Here is a 22,155-nt window from a genome sequence, read left to right as displayed (position 1 = left end):
CATCATGAATGTTACATTTCATTTGAAATTAAGGTTGATTTCAGAATGACACGAGATGGCTGTTACCCAATTTAAATAGCAGCGTATTGTAATGAACCATATATGTAAATGTAATTTATTAAACAGTATTGCACTAGCTCTATTTGATATATTTGTTCTATAAGATCTTATTTTCTAGAAAATTTCTAAATCATAACTTATAAAAACACTGGAAATAATGTAGGTTGTATTTTTTTTCCTTCAAAAGACAGAACACAGAGACACTATAAACATCACTTAGTAAAACCATAAATTATGACTGCAAAATTTATCAATATGTCATAGATATTTTATGATATGTAAGGGAACAACCATTTAACTTCAAAGGGGGGATGGGGGGGGGGACGAAAAAATCATTTAGTTTTTGGACGCTATCAAATTATTTTTTTCAAAATTTTACACTATAAGGTATGGGGGAAATCTGCATTCAGAAATTTTTTTTTGTCATCTGCTTGACCAGAAGATTTTTTTCCATCAAATTGGGGATCAGATTATTTTTTTAGGAAAAACCCATAACCCTCTCCCCACCCCCTCCTTTGAAGTTAAATTGTCGTTCCCTAATGGTTTTCTAGTTGATAGAAGACTGATTCTGGGTCCTTTATCTGTTTGGCTCTGCTATACCCGTATGTTGCAAGGTTAATGACCAGCCTAGATAAATTGTTCCCCTCTTACAGTTCTCTTCAATAAGCTTTATTTTTTAAATGATATAATATATCTATTTATTAAAGAAATATACATAGGTTTAACATTTGTGCATTAGTGAAGTAATGTTGGTTTTATTTAACGTATTTTATTCAGTTAATATATATAACACTAAAAATATAAGCGTGGTGCGTCGAAAACAGTTTTGTATATAGACTAGACCGTTGGTTTTCCCGTTTGAATGGTTTTACACTAGTAATTTTGGGGCCCTTTATATTTTGTTGTTCGGTGTGAGCCAAGGCTCCGTGTTGAAGGCCGTACATTGACCTATAATGATATACTTTTATAAATTGTTATTTTGATGGAGAGTTGTCTCATTGGCACTCACACCACATCTTCCTATATCTAATTATAGATTCACCTTCAACATGAACGATTAAACCCAACAATGTGAAGACAAAGGATGTTCAAGTACGTGAATATGTCAAGTGCTATATATTGGCCAATAAGGACATAAAAGTAAAACCAAAGCCATATTTCATATTTGCCCCACGGAGTTAGATTCTTAGTGTCCTAATGCTTCCTAAACATCTTCAGAAAAGTAAATAAACATAGTTGCATGTATGCTATAAGGGAGGTACCATTTGTTTCTTGTTTTGTTTTTTTTTTGTTGTTGTTTTTTTTTTTTTTGGGGGGGGGGGGGGGGGGCTTGGATGAAAAATGTTGTCCATCCTTTTTTTAAGTTGTAATCTCTGTCCTGCTTTTTTATTTTTCACTCTTTTCGGTCCTGTCTATTTTATTAGTTTATCCTGACTTTTTTTTACATAAATTGTCATCCTGCCTTTTTTTTTTTGCAATGCGACTCATCCTGCCTTTTTTTTTTACTCAAAACACCTGTCCTGCCTAATTTTTTTAAAATTTCATCCTAAAGCACCACCCACCTTCACCCTAGAAATCAAATGGTATCTCCCTAAATCATTTAGGACCGGATCACTGACAACTGAGCTCGATTTCGCTGATTTCGTATCAAATCTGTTTCAGGTATTTGCACTACTGGTGTTTACTATACTTTTACTAAATGGCACTATGGGAGTTTTACCGGTAATCGTTTTATCTCACCGGCAACAGCGCAAGACTGTACTAACGCTTGCGAATCGATAATAGGAAATAATGGTGTTTGCTGGGGATTCGTATTGCGTGTGACGTCAGATCCAATGGTATGTCGTACCTATGATGACACTGATGATCCTTACTACAACATTATCAATCAAAAAGCTTCTGGAAACCATTATAACTACATCCGCAACTGTAACTTAACAAGTAATTATATATAACTTAAGTATTTTTTTATGCATTTGCAGTAATTCTGTATTCTGGAATTTTTTTTAACTTTTTTTCTCTATTCCTTATAAATCTGGCTCATTATTCTGTATTCATTATATTTTATCTCCCCGTTATTCTTTTTTTTTATGTGGCTATTTTTTTCTATTATCATTTTGGTCATTTATTCTGCACTTTTTACCAAGTATCCTCTTGTCTGTAAAACCCATCCTGACCCTTATGTAATCTATTTCTTTTATTTCTTTTTATGCTTTTAATCCTCCTTTTCTTTTTATTCATCTTTATTGATTGCGTCTTCTTCCTTTTATTTAGATTTATATATATATATAAAAGCGAGTGGTACAAAACTCGTTAGTCGAAGACAAATTGGTAACTCCATGACAACAGAAAAAAATTAATAAAAAAGACAATAAACACTCTATATACTTCAATAAACTATATAACACACTGTAGCAAACTAAAGACTGTGAAAACGAAACCTTAACAAAATTGGGGGTGAGCTCAGGTGCTCCGCGGAAGGGAGAACATGTCCTGTTCACAATGTATAAAAGAAGATATAACATGAACAAGTACATTGACATCGATTATTAAATATGTCTTTCCCTCAGTTTAAGGTGGTACCTAACACTACAGGGAGATAACTCTGTAAAATCAGCGAAACGTTTTAATTACACATGCACGTTGTATTGTTAAGGAAATATTAAGCTTCTCAATGATCAAAATTATTGTTATATATGCTACTATATATTTAACCAAATTGCTATATATCTAACCAAATTTTTCCGATAAAAGGCTTGGTTAAAACTTTTCAAAATTTTTATATTTTTGTCAAAGAGTCAAAGTAAATATTTTGTCATAATTTTATGAAATTGGAACGAGCCTAATTAATTTGAGTCAAGGTTTTTGGTATCACCTTAACATGGAATCTTATTGTGTTGTAGGGGGCCTTGTTGGCCAAGTGGTCTGAGTAGTTCTAAAACTGTAATTACTAGCCAGTCAACACCGAGGTTGTGAGTTCGAACCCCGCTCGTGCGGGTGCACTCGATTCCAATCTTAATTGACTAGGATTGTCAATTTTTCTATCGAAGGTCGGCCGTTTTCTCCGGGCACTCCGACTTCCTCCAGCAATAAAAACTGCCCAAAATGTGGTGCCTAAAAGTGGCGTTAAAACAGCAACAATCAATCAATAAATAGTGGTTGCATTTTTACATTCAAAACTTTAAAAGTGACCTAGGATAAAGCTAAGACTAAACCAGCCATGGCAATAAATACTGACTAGGTCTATAATTGTTGGTTTTTCCCGTCCATTTGCATGACGCATGATGCATGCAAATCAGAAAACATTTTCCTTTCGATGCATCCCGTCTTGTTCCTTTTTGAGTATGTGTTATGTTACCTTGATCTGTCCCTTCTTAATGGATTTGCATGATTTTAAAATCTGCAAACAACTGTAGCTTTAATTTGTCCTGATTGACCTTATCCCTGGACATGCAATTATTTGCTTCATTCTATCTTTTGAAAAACATTTAAACCAAATAATTCTTCTAAATAAATGTAACTGTCTTCAAAGGTCCGAAAGTTTCATGATTGCAATTTTTTGGTTGACCTTCATAGTATGTCTGTGTCACAGACTATTCTGTTAACCCAGTAGTCATTTTGTTCTCTTTTTTATAACATACAAATACACTTGGTTTCAATATGCATATTAAAACTTTTACTGCTTTTGAAGCAAACTCTCAAGAATTACACGATTTTTAATAGATAGCTCGAGATTGCAAGGTCTGTCTTGTTTTTCTGTATACTCTATGGACATATGCATGTTTCTTTTTATCGTTTTCTAATTGTTGAGGTGTTACCTTTTTTCTCATCACTTGGCGTCCGTCGTTAACTTTTACAAAAATCTTCTCCTCTTCAACTACGGGGCCAAAGTTCACCAAACTTAGCCACAATCATCATAGGGGTATCTAGTTTAAAAAATGTGTCCGACGACCCGGACCACCAACCAAGATGGCCGCCATGGCTAAAAATAGAACATAGGGGGTAATCAGATTGAGATCTTTTCAGATGAACCAGACAACCCGTTCTTGGGTTGGTGCCCCTGAATTGGTAATTCTACGGAAATTTTGCCGTTTTTGGTTATTATCTTGAATATTATTATATATAGAGATAAACTGTAAACAGCAAAAGTAAGATCTACAAATAAGTCAAATGACCAAAATTGTCAGTTGACCACTTAAGGAGTAATTGCCCTTTATAGTAAATTTTTCATAAATTGTTGTGATCTTTTACAAAAATCTTGTCCTCTGAAACTACTGAGACAAATTTAACCAAACTTTGCCACAATCATCATTAGGGTATCTATGTTAAAATAATATGTCCGATGACACTGCTCGCGAACCAAGATGGCCGACATGGCTAAACATAGAACATAGGGGTAAATTTCAGTTTTGGCTCATATCTCTGAAACCAGAGCATTTAGAGCAAATATGATGAAGGTAAAATTGTTCATTAGGTCAAGATCTATCTGCCCTGAAATTTCAGACCAATCAGGCAACCCATTGTTGGGTTGCTATCCCTGAATTGGTAATTTTTAGAAAATTTTGCCTTTTTTGGTTATCATCTTCAATAATATCATATATAGAGATAAACTGTAAACAGCAATAATTTACAGCAAAGTAAGATCTACAAATAATGCAACATGACCAAAATGGTCAATTGACCCCTTAAGGAGGCTCAAGGGTCTAAAAATTTCAGAAAAAAATAAACATTTGTTTTTCATTACAAATTTTATTTATTACCTTTTTTTGTTGTTACTTTATCATATGGTACAAAAATCATTCAAAACTATCAATTCGTGTTGGCCCCAGATGACTTTTAAAATGTATACATCATTTAAAAAGTTCCGAATTATCTCCCTTTGGTGGAAAAAGGCCATTTTTTTTGCTTTAAAATTGAAATATCTTTTTAAACTCATCGGTGACCTATATTTATTAATATAATTTCCATATAAACTGTACTTAAACTAAATTACTGTAAAATTTGAGCGATTTCTGTAATAAATTTCTATTTTTTTTCAATATTATCTTTATTCCTCCTATTACTTTAACAGAAAAAAAACACCTTTACAAAAATGTATGCTTCTTTCGAAGGCAGATTGTGAGCGCAAATGAACGGTGACCCCACTTTTTTATTGTATTTTTGTATTAACTATAAGATAAAGTTCATTTATAGAAAAAAATAGAGAAATCCTATATAAATGATTTAGACCCGCGAACCCCCTTAAGGAGTTATTTCCCTTTATAGTCAATTTTTAACAATTTTCATCAATTTGTAAATATTTGTAAATTTTTACAAAATATTTCCTCTGAAACTACTGGGCATAGTTCATTATAGATAGAGATAATTGTAAGCAGCAAGAATGTTCAGTAAAGTAAAATCTACAAACACATCACCATCACCAAAACACAATTATGTCATGAATCCATCTTTGTCCTTTGTTTGATATGCACATAGACCAAGGTGAGCGACACAGGCTCTTTAGTGCCTCTAGTTCTTCAAATTACAGTTTGCAATTCGTCGTTTTTGAATTTAATGCATTTTGGGTAATATCTTCAAAAGAGTACATCAAAACGTTGTGATTGTTTTCAAACGTTATAAACAATAGGAATTCAACAAATTGCGTACGCTTTTCTCATTTTGGTGTACGAACAAAGAGATTACCCATAGTCCTTCAGATACTGAAAAGGCGAATTGAATCTCGATTGTTGTTTACGAAAATTGAATGACACGTCAAATTAACTTGTTAACTGATATACTGTATTTTTAAATAAAAACTCACAAATAATTTTACAGTACACGTACGTAGTCAGTGTCCAGCGTGTTTTCCAACCACAGAAGACCCCACCACTGAAGTGCAAACAACGACAGAAGACCACACCACTGAAGAACACACAACGACAAAACACCACTCCACTGGTGTACACACAACGACAGAAGTAGGTGAGATGACAACAGAAGACCGAACAACAACAAAAAAAGATTATACGACAGCAGAATACAGAACAACAGAGACTACTCTCAAAAATGAGATGACAACAGAAGACCATGCAACAGCTATGGGAGATGATAAGACAACTGAAGACCTAACAACAGAAACAACAAAAGAAAATGCGATGACAACAGAAAAGGGAACAACAACAATGAAAGATGAGACGTCTACAGGAAAGAAACCAACACAGACAACAATAGAAGTTGTAACTATCATTGGCAATCCAGCAAGCCCTGGAGGAGGTACCAATTAGGATTTCAGATTCATTCATTTAAATCCATTTTTTTTTAATTTAACGATTATATAATTAAAATGTCTTCGGTAAAGAGAAACACAATCAAGTTAAAGAGAAAGAATATGCTGTATGTTAAAAATGGAGCGGGCTAGGTTAAATTTGTATCTTCTGAGTCAGTACAGCTAAAAATGACCGACAGGAAACAATGACTTGTTACCAGGTATAAACATATCACTATATATATATAACTCGTCTAAACATCAACCCAACAGTGTTAGATCTGTAAATTTGCTTTCGTAAATATATATTTATAAACAAGTCTCAATTGAAAACAACGTTCAAACCTATGATTGCGTTGGATAAAAACTGCAATTTTTATACGTGTGCATGTAAAACAAATTTCTTGGAAGAGGGGTCTAAATACAGCAGAAACAACATTTTCCAAAAGAAAAACAAAAAAGTGAAAAGTATATTTAAGAAAACGCATTTTACTAACAGGTCGAACAACTGATGTTTTTAAACCATGCTGACTGCCATTGACGATTACCAAATAAATTGATCACGAGATGTAACATTTTAAAATTTAATACCAAATAGAAAACAATCCGAATTTCGACAATGCGTTTGTTTTAACGTAAAAATAAGAACCTATTCTTCGATGACGTTGTATACGACGATTGACCTAGGGTCAACCGATCTAATTCATTCTTGAAAAACAAACTCGAAATTGGTGTATTGCATAAAAAATAAAAGTCCTAAGTTTCAAAACTATATGAAGGGCCTCGGTGGCCGAGTGATCTAAGTAATTACTACTGTAATCACTAGCCAGTCAACACTGAGGTTGTGAGTTCGATCCCTGCTCTTGCAGATGCACTAGACTCCAATGTTAATTGAATAGGATTGTCAGTTTTCCTATCGAAGGTTGTTGGTTTTCTCCGGGCACTCCAGCTTCCTCCACCAATAAAAATTGGACGCCATGATATAGCCCAAAAGCGGTGCTTAAAAGTGGCGTTTAAAACACAGAAAATCAATAACAAAAATCTAAACTATATATATATATATGTTGTACGTAATATCAGATCAGATACTATACATAAATTCAGTCCAGGAAATGTTTAGTTTTTTTAATGATATCGTCTATTTTCAGGCATTTCTCCTTATTGTACATGTACTTGTCAGAATGTAACAACCACATTATCATTGGAGGAGAGTATTCAGGAAATAGTGAACAATATTAAAGTAGATAAACGAAAAATGTCATCTCACACTAGAAAACTTACATCTGCTAAAGACTCTCGACCATCCTCGGCTAGTATTGGATACTTCGGAATAGTAATGCTGTCGACAACATTTGGTATACTGGTGTTTCTAGATTTTCATAGATTGATTGACAAATGTTGTACTATTTTCAAATCCAAGAAAGATCAGCATAGTATATGCTGAGACTAAACCATATGTGTAGTAGTATGTAGTTACATGCTTGACTCATGATGTGTTGACAAAGACTGCAAATGTATACTTTTAGCTGTAAAATTAGTTATAAATTGTGTGCATAATTTTTGTCTATGGACGATTACACTTTTGTCATTCTATAAAATGCACTTTGAAATTTGTGTAAAGGAGGATAACCTCCGGAATAATCAGTGCATATCTTTGTAGCTTTTAAATCAACGATATTTCCAAAACAGATAATGTGCGAGCGACCAATGTTCATTTCCTGGTGATGTGTATTAAAGAAAAATTTGTAAGCTTCATTCATGCGAATAACCTGAGATCACCCCAGTTGTTTATGGGATAAGTGTTGCTCACTTTTAGCTTTATATGATGTGTTTTATGTACTATTGTTTTATGGGTTTGTATTTTTTTTTCTATTTTAGCCGTAGCGTTGTCTGTTTATTTTCGACATATGAGTTTGAAAATCGTTTTTGGTATCTTTTGCCCTTCTCTTTCTAGAAAATTACATGATTGTTTCATGTACTTCTACTTCGCTATAGATTAGTGCACACTTTTGTACAATAACTTGTGTTGTGTAAATGCCATATACGTTGGAACAGTGAAAGCTGAATGCTAATAAATGTTCATATTATAGATCACTACATACCGTCATGCTCTGTACTCTTCAATAAAAAAATATAGAAGCCAAGATTAATATTGTGTACGCGTCTTGTTTACAAAATACTCACCAGTGACGCTCTAATCAAAATTTTAAAAGGATAAATAAAGTACGAAATTGAAGAGTATTTAAGACCCAAAATTCCGAAAGGTTATGACCATTTCATTTTCCAACGTCGTCGTTGTATTTTACATGCTGCTAATACTAACTTAGGCATTACAATTTAAAATTATGACATGGTGCACTATACGCCATTATGCAAGGACATTACAAAGAAAAAGATGTCTTTAGCAACTTGTGGATGAAGACAAAATTTGTTTTTGTGGATTTTTTCAGGTCTTGTGTTCCGTGTATTTTTGTTATCATTTTTTTTTGGCGAAGTTTCAAGTGATTTTTTCAGGCGAACATAAGAAACAGATCAGAACAAATTCGTCCGTTTTTAAACTACAGTCTGACTGTTTTGAAGACTGATGTTTATCTTTTCGTCGTTTACGGTTCTTTTGCCATGATATTTGCTCGTTTCTTTTTGACTTACGACATTTGATTTTCTTTATAGTATTTTCCACTTGTTTTTGACGTTCGCTGTGTTTGTTAACGCATTTCCTGGGTCGGAGGCCTGGAGTTCGGTGGTTGTCGTTTGTTGGTGTTGTTTGTTGATATTTCTCGTTTCTCATTTTTTGTATAGATTGACAGTTTTTTGTATAGATTAAACCGTTTTTTGTATAGATTGACCGTTGGTTTATGAGCTGGTCGTTCAAAGGAGCATATTTATGGCTTGTTATTTGGTGTAGACCGGGGCTCCGCGTTTGGGGTCCTGACTAGAGCTATGGTGGTTTACTTTGCAAATTGTGACTGGGATAGAGAGTTGTCTAATGGGCACTTACACCACCTATTCTTTTATCTAAGTTATTGTAGATCATTATATATCATTGTTTAGCTTTTCTTGTATGATACCTGGAAACGCTTTAATTGTACGTGTTAAAGACCGTACATGACAATATAACTCATTGATTTTAAATTACGTCAGGTTTTGTACCGAAAGATAAGGTTTATGTTTCAACGACTACTTGACAGTCATACTCTTCGTTTGTCAAGCAACATTTTGATTGCCATAAATTGTTGATATTACCTTGTAAACATCAAAGGAATGCTGATCCAATTCCATCATCAGGTGGAGTCCTCCTTCCTTGGCTGTTTCGGCGCTATTCCACAACAACCTCCAGAGGTGCGCCGGCTCAGGTGATCAATCTGAATCTTGAACTGGATGGCCTACACGGCTCCGATGTCTCAGCTGATGTCATTGCTGTTCTTCTGTAACTGAATGCTGTTCTGTATATCTATATCGGTCCATCATCTACACAATAACTGTTCATTGTTCTATCACTTTGCACTTTTCCACACTTCGTCTCTTTTCCTCCAAATCCACTGTGATGCCACTGCTGCTTCTCTACACACTTCTGTAATCAGTTTCTTCCTCTCTGCTCCTACCACTCCCAAGGTTCTAAGTGCCCGCCACATTGACTGTCCTGCAAAGCCCCTGCATCCGACTTCTATTGCCATGCACCACGTCATCCATCCCCGCTGTTTGCAATCCTCTAATAGCTGCTGGTATTTTGCCATTTTTCTTTCATAAGCTTCCTCTATTATGTCTTCCCATGGTACTGTTAGTTCCAGCAATACCGCCTGCCTAGTTCCCTGTGACCAAATGACTATATCAGGTCTTAGCGATGTTGCTGCTATTTCTGCTGGGAAACTCGTGCGTTCATGTATGTCTGCTGTCATCTGCCAGTCTGAAGCTGTTCCAAGTATCCCTAAACCTTCTGCCTGGTTGTCTTTCTTTTCTCCAGCCCTCACAAAATTTACAAATATGATGTTCTTCTGCATCTTTCTCTTCTTTCTCCTGGTGGTATCCAACTGTGCTGCTATTGTTTTCAATACACTGTCATGCCATCATGTATATCTTTCATCTTTCAGTGCGACTGGACATGCTGACAACACATGCTGTAGAGATGCTGGTTTGTCTTTGCATAAGGTGCATGTTGGGTCTTCTATCAACCCCCAGGTATTGAGATTTGATGGGCTTGGTAAAACATCATACACTGATCTTAGGAGAAAACTCAATCTGTATCCCTCCATACTCCAAATCTCGCTCCAGGTCAAAACCCTCCTTCTAGCTGCTTGCCAATTTAACCAACTACCCTGCTGTTTCATTCCTACTGCCTTAACATTTCTACTCTCTTCTTCCATCTGTCGTATTTCCTGTTGCACCAGTTCCATCCGTCCCTTCTCATTTGCTGTATCCCACCTTGGTTTTGTTGTCATACCAAATCCCTGTCTACCAACTGCTGTTACACCAACGATGACACTGTGCTTTAGTCTGGTCTCAGCTTCCTTAACTGCTTCCTCTGCTTTCCATTTTCTTCCTGTCCTGATCTTTACTTTGGCTCCTCTCACTTTAGCATCTTTGCTGTCTCTCAACGTCATAACCTGTCTTGTCTTTGTAACTTTATACTCTTCTGTCAATGCCTTCATTGGAAATTGTAGCTTTGTTCCTGTGCTGTACAATTCAATGCTGCTGAAACTTCTTGGCACACCCAACCATCTTCTTAGGCATGCAATGATCTTTCTCTCTCCACTTTGGACAATGGGAACTCGTAAACTAGTAATGGCCACAGTATCCTTGGTAAGACCCCATGTTGATATATCCCGGCCTTATATCTTCCTGGGAGCCCACTTTTGTCTATCTTCGTCAGCCATTCTACCAGTTGCACTTGAACTTCACCCATGTTTACCATATCTGCTAGTGTTGCATCAAACTTTTTACCTAGGCATTTCACTGGTTTCTCTCCAACTGTTGGTATCTTTTCACCTGCTAACTCAAATGTCTCATCTTGCACTTTGCCTTTCCTCACTATCAAACTTCTAGATTTACTTGGTTTGAACTTCATTCTGGCCCACTTAATCATCCTTTCCAATTCCTCTAAAGTCCATCTTCCCTCTATGACTGTTTTGTCTGTCACTGTCATATCATCCATAAAAGCTCTTACTGGTGGTTGCCTGACCCCTGATGACAATAATGGTCCTCTACTTGGTTTTTCTACTGATTTTACAATTAAGTTCATTGCTGCTGCAAACAGGACTACTGATACTGTACACCCCGTTAGTATTCCAACTTCAAGTATCTGCCAAGCTGTGTTGAAGTCTCCAGCTGTGAACCTCATTTCAATCTTGTCAAAATACTCTCGCAGCATAGTTCTGATAGTAGGTGGAACATGATACCTCTCCAATGTCAGGTCTACTAGTTTGTGAGGTATGGACCCATAAGCATTAGCCAGATCTAGCCAAAACACTGCTTAGTCACTTTTCTTCTCGTTTGCTTCTCTTAAAATCTGTGTAATAACGCTGGTGTGTTCGATGCAACCAGATACTTCAGGCATGCCTCCTTTCTGGACTGCGATGTCTATATATTCGTTGCCAAGCAGGTACCTCGTCGTTCTCCTTGCTAAAACTGCCAGGAATACAGTAATTGCAACCTTAGGCGTTACTATTTCAGCGATCAGTCAGCGGTCATCGATCAGTCACCGATCAGTCAAGTTCGCGTCAAACTCACGTCAGCAATCCGTCTGACTTATAGTAAAAGTAATTGACTGATCGGACTGATCGGACGGATAGTACCAATCGACCTTGATGACGGATTGAACTTTAATACGTCACATGATAAACTTATACAAATTACGGAATCTTAGTTTCGTTTAATCTAATTAAAATGGCGACTCTTGAAGATCGAACGTTCAATGATACATTTTGTTTATAATTAATTATTTAGCAAAGCTTTATGAATTGAAATGAAAAGATATGTACAGATAAAAACCTAAATTAAAATATCATCATTAAAGAATGTTCTTTTTCGTTTTATTTAGGTTATATATTTTCACAACCGGCGAGTTCTAAAACGCTGTCTACATCGCGATTTTTATTTTATTATTTTCCAAACATTCTCGGGAAAAACAAAATGAAAGAATCAGTTATTGAAAAATGTAATAAGCAGACTTGTCTCAAGATGGTAAAATAACTGATTTCAAATAAAATAGTATCATCTTTAATAAAAAGAATAATAATTTTGGTTATTTTAAACAATGCAAACAAAAGTTTAGTATGATTTCTCTGACATTCCTTTAATTTTATGAACAAAAAAACTATTTTAAACTATAAAAAGTACAAAATCCAATGGCGGTCAATAATTTTCAGTAAAATGAAGAAATATTTGCATTTTAGGTAACGCGTACAAAAATTTAATATCTTTTTCCTTAAAGTAAACATGTTTTATGAAGAACAGCCAATCTAGATGTACAGAAAGTACTGAAATCATATGACGGTTAATCATTTGTATCAAAATAAATCAATAACTGCATTCTTATTCCACAAAAATAAAAGTTTAAGTATTTTAATTCTCATTATATCTAAATTCTGATTAGAAGACTTGTCTCAAGATGGTAAAAATAACTGATTTCAAATAAAACAGTATCATTTTTGATAAAAAGAAGAATAATTTTGATTACTTTAAACAATGCGAACAAAATTTTAGTATGATTTTTCTGATGTTAATTTAATTTTATGAAAAAAAACTATTCTCAACTATAAAAAGTACAAAAATCCAATGGCGGTCAATAATTTTCAGTAAAATGAAACAATATTTGCATTTTAGGCAACGCTTACAAAATTTAATATCTTTTTCCTTCAAGTAAGATTATTTTATAAGGAACAACCAATCCTGATGTTCAAAAAGTACTGAAATCATATGACAGTTAATAATTTGTATCAAAATAAATCAATAAGTACATTCTTATTCCACAAAAGTAAAAGTTAAAGTATTTTAATTCTCATTATATCTGAATTCTGATTAGAAGACTTGTCTCAAGATGGTAGAAAATAACTGATTTCAAATAAAATAGTATCATTTTTGATAAAAAAAGAATAATTTTGATTATTTTAAACAATGCAAACAAAATTTTAGTATGGTTTTTCTGATATAATTTTAAATTTATGAAAAAAAATTCTCAACTATAAAAAGTACAAAAATCCAATGGCGGTCAATAATTTTCAGTAAAATGACACAATATTTGCATTTAAGGAAACGCGTACCAAAATTTTATATCTTTTTCATAAAAGTAAGCTTATTTTATGAAGAACAGCCAATCCTGATGTACAAAAAGTACTGAAATCATATGATGGTTAATTATTTGTATCAAAATAAATCAATAACTACATTCTTATTCCACAAAAATAAAAGTTAAAGTATTTTAATTCTCATTATATCTCGATTCTGATTAGAAGACTTGTCTCAAAATGGTAAAAATAACTGATTTCAAATAAAATAGTATCATTTTTGATAAAAAGAAGAATAATTTTGATGATTTTAAACAATGCGAACAAAATTTAGTATGATTTTTCTGATAATTTTAATTTTATGAAAAAAAAACTATTCTCAACTATAGAAAGTACAAAAATCCAATGGCGGTCAATAATTTTCAGTAAAATGACACAATATTTGCATTTAAGGATATGCGTACACAAATTTTATATCTTTTTCTTAAAAGTAAGCATATTTTATAAAGAACAGCCAATCCTGATGTACAAAAAGTACTGAAATCATATGACGGTTAATTATTTGTATCAAAATAAATCAATAACTACATTCTTATTCCACAAAAATAAAAGTTTAAGTATTTAAATTCTCATTATATCTCGATTCTGATTAGTAGACTTGTCTCAAAATGGTAAAAGTAACCGATTTCAAATAAAATAGTATCATTTTTGATAAAAAGAAGAATAATTGTGATTATTTTAAACAATGCGAACAAAATTTTAGTATGATTTTTCTGATATTATTTTAATTTTATGAAAAAAAACCTATTTTAAACTATAAAAAGTACAAAATCCAATGGCGGTCAATAATTTTCAGTAAAATGAAGAAATATTTGCATTTTAGGCAACGCGTACAAAAATTTAATATCTTTTTCCTTAAAGTAAGATTATTTTATGAAGAACAGCCAATTATTATGTACAAAAAGTACTGAAATCATATGACAGTTAATAATATGCATCAAAATAAATCAATAACTGCATTCTTATTCCACAAAAATATAAGTTTAAGTATTTTAATTCTCATTATATCTCAATTCTGATTAGAAGACTTGTCTCTAGATGGTAAAAATAACTGATTTCAAATAAAATAGTATCATCTTTAATAAAAAGAATAATAATTTTGGTTATTTTTTACAATGCGAATAAAATTTCAATATGATTTCTCTGCCATTCTTTTAATTTTATGAAGAAAAAAACTATTCTAAACTATAAAAAGTACAAAAATCCAATGGCGGTCAATAATTTTCAGTAAAATGAAGAAATATTTGCATTCTAGGCAACGCGTACAAAAATTTAATATCTTTTTCCTTAAAGTAAGATTATTTTATGAAGAACAGCCAATCATTATGTACAAAAAGTACTGAAATCATATGACAGTTAATAATATGCATCAAAATAAATCAATAACTGCATTCTTACATGTATTCCACAAAAACAAAAGTTTAAGTATTTTAATTCTCATTATATAAATAATATAGTTCAATATTTGATAAACAGAATATTAATTTTGGTAATTCTAAACAATGGGAACACACTTTCAATATCATTTCTTTGACATTCTTTTAATTTCATGAAAAAAACAACCTATTCGAAACTATTAAAAGTTCAAAAATCCAATGGCGGTCAACAATAACCATTTTCGTAGAAATAAGTTCATGTTAACAGAGTCATATAATACAATTATGTATTATATGTCTCTGATGTTTATAAGATTTAATACGAAAATATTAATCAACACAAACAATTTAACGCTCTAAGCATCTTATTCTGTTGAACTATTTTTACTTTTGTATTGCAACTAATTTTATTACAAATTATAACGTGTAAATTAAGGTGTCTTCGTAGAGGTCCGCGTTCATCGATTGTAAACACTGTGACAGTGGAGTTCGGTTTACATAAGAATTTTAAATATATACGTATCCGTCCGATCCGTGCATAAATTTAATTGACTGATCGATCGGTGACAGTTGTCAGGGTAACTCTCACATAGGTTATTTGACTTATCTGACGGATCCTATGGGTCACCAATCACCGATCACTCATCGATCAGTCAAACATCCGTCACCGATCATTCACCGATCAGTCAAGTTCACGTCAAACAGTAACGCCTAAGGTTGCAAGTACTGTATCTTCCCCTCAATGTTCAATAGGGAGATGGTTCTAAACTGTTCAACTTTCCTGGAGTTCTCTTCTTTTGGTATAAAACATCCTTCTGCCTTGTACCATGACTCTGTCATCTTTCTCCTTCTCCAAATTACTTTGAATAGCTTCCACAACCTTCTGATCAGTCTGGGACAGTTCTTATATAGCCTATATGAAATACTATTTGGTCCTGGTGCTGACCCTGCTCTTGCCTTTCTCACTACGTCCTGCACTTCTTGGAACTACAGGTCTGACTCATCAAACTGTGATTTCGGCTCCTCTGGTGTTAACAATTTCTCACATTCTTCCAGGTCTTCTCCTCGTCTCTCATCACTGTGGGTCTTACTGAGATGTTCTTCCACTTCTTCCCTCGAGTTTTCCAGTTTACCAGATCCTCTAGCTCCAAATAATCGCTTCATATACTGAAATGGGTTTGCTGTAAATGTTGCTCTTTCCTTTGCCTTTTTCTTTCTATCTCTTCTATGAGTTTCTGCTCTTGTAAGTGTCTTAAGTTTCTCCCTAGTTTCCTTTCTTAACTGCTGTAATGGTAACCTTTCATTCTCATTGGCGACTTTGTACCTCTTCTTTAACCTTCTCAAGTCTCCTTTCAAATCCTTGATCTTCTTCTGTCTCCGGTTACTATGGCCTTGTTTTGTTGGTTGTTTCCCTTGTGGTACCACTTCAAATCTGTCCTTTCCTACGCTGTAAATAATGGACGTCATTACTGTTATCTTTCTGTCTACACTGCCTGCTAATGTTGCCTCTAAGATGTTTTCCAAATCTTCGTCAAGAGCTTTCCAAGCTGGTTTGTCTGCATTCGTTGGCCATTTGATCTTTTCTTTGCGTGGCTCATTCTCTTCTCTACGGGTTGTTGGTTCTATCATGTCTTCTCTACGGACTGTTCTTTCTATCCCGTCTTCTCTATGGACTGTTGGTTCTATCCTCTCTATCTCTTCTGCTTCGTCAAGTTGTTCTACCTCTGTAGGCTGTTCCTCATGCTCATCCTCACCCTGGGTCACAGGGAGGCTATCATCACTGTGGTTTGCTTCCTGGATGGTCTCCTCCTCCGTCTGACCAGATCACATTTTATTCTGCTTTGATGGATCTTCAAGCCTCTAGAATTCTTACAGACTTTACCACAAAAACATTTACATCCGTTGTTCTGGTTCGCTGTCCTTGTTGGTTCCATAGTCGTTTCCTGATCCTGTCATATGGGCTGTTCATCCTCCCTCGCTCTCGCACAGCCCCGAGGGTGTCTTAGTATATATCGTTCCATAGCGTGTAAAATGGGTTCCCCTTCACAGGAGATGCACTTTGACTTGCCAAGCCTAATGCCCCGGTTACCAGTCTCTCCTGGCTGCCTCTTGTCTCTCCAGGTTACCACTGTTCTCTTCACAGTCGTCAACCAGACTTTCCTGGTGGTCACTGGTTTTCCAGAAGTTGATTACCTTGTAAACATCAAAGGAGTGCTGATCCAATTCCATCATCAGGTGGAGTCCTCTTTCCTTGGCTGTTTCGGCGCTATTCCACAACAACCTCCAGAGGTGCGCCGGCTCAGGTGATCAATCTGAACCTGGAACTGGATGGCCTACACGGCTCCGATGTCTCAGCTGATGTCATTGCTGTTCTTCTGTAACTGAATGCTGTTCTGTATATCTATATCTGTCCATCATCTACACCAGAACTGTTCATTGTTCTATCACTTTGCACTTTTCCACACTTCGTCTCTTTTCCTCCAAATCCACTGTGATGCCACTGCTGCTTCTCTACACACTTCTGTAATCAGTTTCTTCCTCTCTGCTCCTACCACTCCCAAGGTCCTAAGTGCCCGCCACATTGACTGTCCTGCAAAGCCCCTGCATCCGACTTCTATTGCCATACACCACGTCATCCATCCCCGTTGTTTGCAATCCTCTACTAGCTGCTGGTATTTTGCCATTTTTCTTTCATAAGCTTCCTCTATTCTGTCTTCCCATGGTACTGTTAGTTCCAGCAATACCGCCTGCCTAGTTCCCTGTGACCAAATGACTATATCAGGTCTTAGCGATGTTGCTGCTATTTCTGCTGGGAAACTCATGCGTTCATGTATGTCTGCTGTCATCTGACAGTCTGATGCTGTTCCAAGTATCTCTAAACCTTCTGCCTGGTTGTATGTCTTTTCTCCAGCCCTCACAAAATTTACAAATGTGATGTTCTTCTGCATCTTTCTCTTCTTTCTCCTGGTGGTATCCAACTTTGCTGCTATTGTTTTCAATACACTGTCATGCCTCCATGTATATCTTCCATCTTTCAGTGCGACTGGACATGCTGACAACACATGCTGTAGAGATGCTGGTTTGTCTTTGCATAAGGTGCATGTTGGGTCTTCTATCAACCCCCAGGTATAGACGTTTGATGGGCTTGGTAAAACATCATACACTGATCTTAGGAGAAAACTCAATCTGTATCCCTCCATACTCCAAATCTCGCTCCAGGTCAAAGCCCTCCTTCTAGCTGCTTGCTAATTTAACCAACTACCCTGCTGTTTCATTCCTACTGCCTTAACATTCCTACTCTCTTCTTCCATCTGTCGTATTTCCTGTTGCACCAGTTCCATCCGTCCCTTCTCATTTGCTGTATCCCACCTTGGTTTTGTTGTCATACCAAATCCCTGTCTACCAACTGCTGTTACACCAACGATGACACTGTGCTTTAGTCTGGTCTCAGCTTCCTTAACAGCTTCCTCTGCTTTCCATTTTCTTCCTGTCCTGATCTTTACTTTGGTTCCTCTCACTTTAGCATCTTTGCTGTCTCTCAACGTCATAAACTGTCTTGTCTTTGTAACTTTATACTCTTCTGTCAATGTCTTCATTGGAAATTGTAGCTTTGTTCCTGTGCTGTACAATCCAATGCTGCTGAAACTTCTTGGCACACCCAACCATCTTCTTAGGCATGCACTGATCTTTCTCTCTCCACTTTGGACAATGGGAACTCATAAACTAGTAATGGCCACAGTATCCTTCGTAAGACCCCATGTTGATATATCCAGGCCTTATATCTTCCTGGGAGCCCACTTTTGTCTATCTTCGTCAGCCATTCTACCAGTTGCACTTGAACTTCACCCATGTTAACCATATCTGCTAGTGTTGCATCAAACTTTTTACCTAGGCATTTCACTGGTTTCTCTCCAACTGTTGGTATCTTTTCACCTGCTAACTCAAATGTCTCATCTTGCACTTTGCCTTTCCTCACTATCAAACTTCTAGATTTACTTGGTTTGAACTTCATTCTGGCCCACTTAATCATCCTTTCCAATTCCTCTAAAGTCCATCTTCCCTCTATGACTGTTTTGTCTGTCACTGTCATATCATCCATAAAAGCTCTTACTGGTGGTTGCCTGACCCCTGATGACAATAATGGTCCTCTACTTGGTTTTTCTACTGATTTTACAATTAAGTTCATTGCTGCTGCAAACAGGACTACTGATACTGTACACCCCGTTAGTATTCCAACTTCAAGTATCTGCCAAGCTGTGTTGAAGTCTCCAGCTGTGAACCTCATTTCAATCTTGTCACAATACTCTCGCAGCATAGTTCTGATAGTAGGTGGAACATGATACCTCTCCAATGTCAGGTCTACTAGTTTGTGAGGTATGGACCCATAAGCATTAGCCAGATCTAGCCAAAACACTGCTAAGTCACTTTTCTTCTCCTTTGCTTCTCTTAAAATCTGTGTAATAACGCTGGTGTGTTCGATGCAACCAGATACTTCAGGCATGCCTCCTTTCTGGACTGCGATGTCTATATATTCGTTGCCAAGCAGGTACCTCGTCGTTCTTCTTGCTAAAACTGCCAGGAATATCTTCCCCTCAATGTTCAATAGGGAGATGGTTCTAAACTGTTCAATTTTCCTGGAGTTCTCTTCTTTTGGTATAAAACATCCTTCTGCCTTGTACCATGACTCTGTCATCTTTCTCCTTCTCCAAATTACTTTGAATAGCTTCCACAACCTTCTGATCAGTCTGGGACAGTTCTTATATAGCCTATATGAAATACCATTTGGTCCTGGTGCTGACCCTGCTCTTGCCTTTCTCACTACGTCCTGCATTTCTTGGAACTTCAGGTCTGACTCATCAAATTGTTAATATTGGCTCCTCTGGTGTTAACAATTTCTCACATTCTTCCAGGTCTTCTCCTCGTCTCTCATCACTGTGGGTCTTACTCAGATGTTCTTCCACTTCTTCCCTCGAGTTTTCCAGTTTACTAGATCCTCTCGTTCCAAATAATCGCTTCATATACTGAAATGGGTTTGCTGTAAATGTTGCTCTTTCCTTTGCCTTTTTCTTTCTATCTCTTCTATGAGCTTCTGCTCTTGTAAATGTCTTAAGTTTCTCCCTAGTTTCCTTTCTGAACTGCTGTAATGGTAACCTTTCATTCTCATTGGCGACTTTGTACCTCTTCTTTAACCTTCTCAAGTCTCCTTTCAATTCCTTGATCTTCTTCTGTATCCGGTTACTATGGCCTTGTTTTGTTGGTTGTTTCCCTTGTGGTACCACTCCAAATCTGTCCCTTCCTACGCTGTAAATAATGGACGTCATTGCTGTTATCTTTCTGTCTACACTGCCTGCTAATGTTGCCTCTAAGATGTTTTCCAAATCTTCGTCAAGAGCTTTCCAAGCTGGTTTGTCTGCATTCGTTTGCCATTTGATCTTCTCTTTGCGTGGCTCATTCTCTTCTCTACGGGTTGTTGGTTCTATCATGTCTTCTCTACGGACTGTTGTTTCTATCCCGTCTTCTCTATGGACTGTTGGTTCTATCCTCTCTATCTCTTCTGCCTCGTCAAGTTGTTCTACCTCTGTAGGCTGTTCCTCATGCTCATCCTAACGCTGGGTCACAGGGAGGCTATCATCACTATGGTTTGCCTCCTGGATGGTCTCCTCCTCCGTCTGACCAGATCACATTTCATTCTGTTTTGATGGATCTTCAAACCTCTAGAATTCTTACAGACTTTACCACAAACACATTTACATCCGTTGTTCTGGTTCGTTGTCCTTGTCGGTTCCATAGTCGTTTCCTGATCCTGTCCTATGGGCTGGTCAGCCTCCCTCGCTCTCGCACAGCCCCGAGGGTGTCTTAGTATATATCGTTCCATAGCGTGTAAAATGGGTTCCCCTTCACAGGAGATGCACTTTGACTTGCCAAGCCTAATGCCCCGGTTACCAGTCTCTGCTGGCTGCCTCCTGTCTCTCCAGGTTGCCACTGTTCTCTTCACAGTCGTCAACCAGACTTTCCTGGTGGTCACTGGTTTTCCAGAAGTTGATAACCTTGTAAACATCAAAGGAGTGCTGATCCAATTCCATCATCAGGTGGAGTCCTCCTTCCTTGGCTGTTTCGGCGCTATTCCACAACAACCTCCAGAGGTGCGCCGGCTCAGGTGATCAATCTGATCCTGGAACTGGATGGCCTACACGGCTCCGATGTCTCAGCTGATGTCATTGCTGTTCTTCTGTAACTGAATGCTGTTCTGTATATCTATATCGGTCCATCATCTACACAATAACTGTTCATTGTTCTATCACTTTGCACTTTTCCACACTTCGTCTCTTTTCCTCCAAATCCACTGTGATGCCACTTCTGCTTCTCTACACACTTCTGTAATTAGTTTCTTCCTCTCTGCTCCTACCACTCTCAAGGTCCTAAGTGCCCGCCACATTGGCTGTCCTGCAAAGCCCCTGCATCCGACTTCTATTGCCATACACCACGTCCTCCATCCCCGCTGTTTGCAATCCTCTACTAGCTGCTGGTATTTTGCCATTTTTCTTTCATAAGCTTCCTCTATTCTGTCTTCCCATGGTATGTAGTTCCAGCAATACCGCCTGCCTAGTTCCCTGTGACCAAATGACAATATCAGGTCTTAGCGATGTTGCTGCTATTTCTGCTGGGAAACTCATGCGTTCATGTATGTCTGCTGTCATCTGCCAGTCTGATGCTGTTCCAAGTATCCCTAAACCTTCTGCCTGGTTGTCTTTCTTTTCTCCAGCCCTCACAAAATTTACAAATGTGATGTTCTTCTGCATCTTTCTCTTCTTTCTCCTGGTGATATCCAACTTTGCTGCTATTGTTTTCAATACACTGTCATGCCTCCATGTATATCTTCCATCTTTCAGTGCGACTGGACATGCTAACAACACATGCTGTAGAGATGCTGGTTTGTTTTTGCATAAGGTGCATGTTGGGTCTTCTATCAACCCCCAGGTATAGACGTTTGATGGGCTTGGTAAAACATCATACACTGATCTTAGGAGAAAACTCAATCATGTAATTAATAAGCTGAAGAAGTACCTACACTTCGGGTCTTTAATGCTATCTCCTTGTCCGGCTCATCCAACAAATCGTGCTATCATACTGTTTTTCAGAAACTATCAAATAAAATGACTTCATATTTGAACATTTTTTAGCTGTAACGTGCCAG

General features: G+C 36.4%; 2 protein-coding genes across 2 annotated transcripts; one reads left to right on the top strand and one right to left on the bottom strand.

Moving 5' to 3' along the window:
* The first annotated feature begins 1,617 nt into the window (after window positions 1-1,617).
* LOC143059454 (uncharacterized) lies at window positions 1,618-8,257 on the top strand. Its single transcript, XM_076232956.1, has 3 exons — window positions 1,618-2,001; window positions 5,875-6,312; window positions 7,453-8,257. The coding sequence occupies exons 1-3, from the start codon at window positions 1,896-1,898 to the stop codon at window positions 7,746-7,748; spliced, it is 840 nt and encodes a 279-aa protein (XP_076089071.1). The 5' UTR covers window positions 1,618-1,895; the 3' UTR covers window positions 7,749-8,257.
* Window positions 8,258-9,798: 1,541 nt separating this feature from the next.
* LOC143058151 (uncharacterized) lies at window positions 9,799-10,302 on the bottom strand. Its single transcript, XM_076231614.1, has one exon. The coding sequence runs from the start codon at window positions 10,300-10,302 to the stop codon at window positions 9,799-9,801; it is 504 nt and encodes a 167-aa protein (XP_076087729.1).
* Window positions 10,303-22,155: the final 11,853 nt, after the last annotated feature.

This window comes from Mytilus galloprovincialis, chromosome 14, assembly GCF_965363235.1.
Source record: "Mytilus galloprovincialis chromosome 14, xbMytGall1.hap1.1, whole genome shotgun sequence".
Lineage (NCBI taxonomy): Eukaryota > Metazoa > Mollusca > Bivalvia > Mytilida > Mytilidae > Mytilus > Mytilus galloprovincialis.
The sequence above is the reverse complement of the archived record's forward strand: the minus strand, read 5'-3'. Positions and strand labels throughout refer to the sequence as shown.

Excerpts from the sequence above, each read along its gene's own strand:
- LOC143059454 (XM_076232956.1), top strand. The coding sequence starts at position 1,896 with ATGGTATGTCGTACCTATGATGACACTGATGATCCTTACTACAACATT. Across the intron at positions 2,002-5,874 it reads CCGCAACTGTAACTTAACAA|TACACGTACGTAGTCAGTGT; the intron begins GTAATTATATAT and ends ATAATTTTACAG. Across the intron at positions 6,313-7,452 it reads TCCAGCAAGCCCTGGAGGAG|GCATTTCTCCTTATTGTACA; the intron begins GTACCAATTAGG and ends GTCTATTTTCAG.
- LOC143058151 (XM_076231614.1), bottom strand. The coding sequence starts at position 10,302 with ATGCAGAAGAACATCATATTTGTAAATTTTGTGAGGGCTGGAGAAAAG.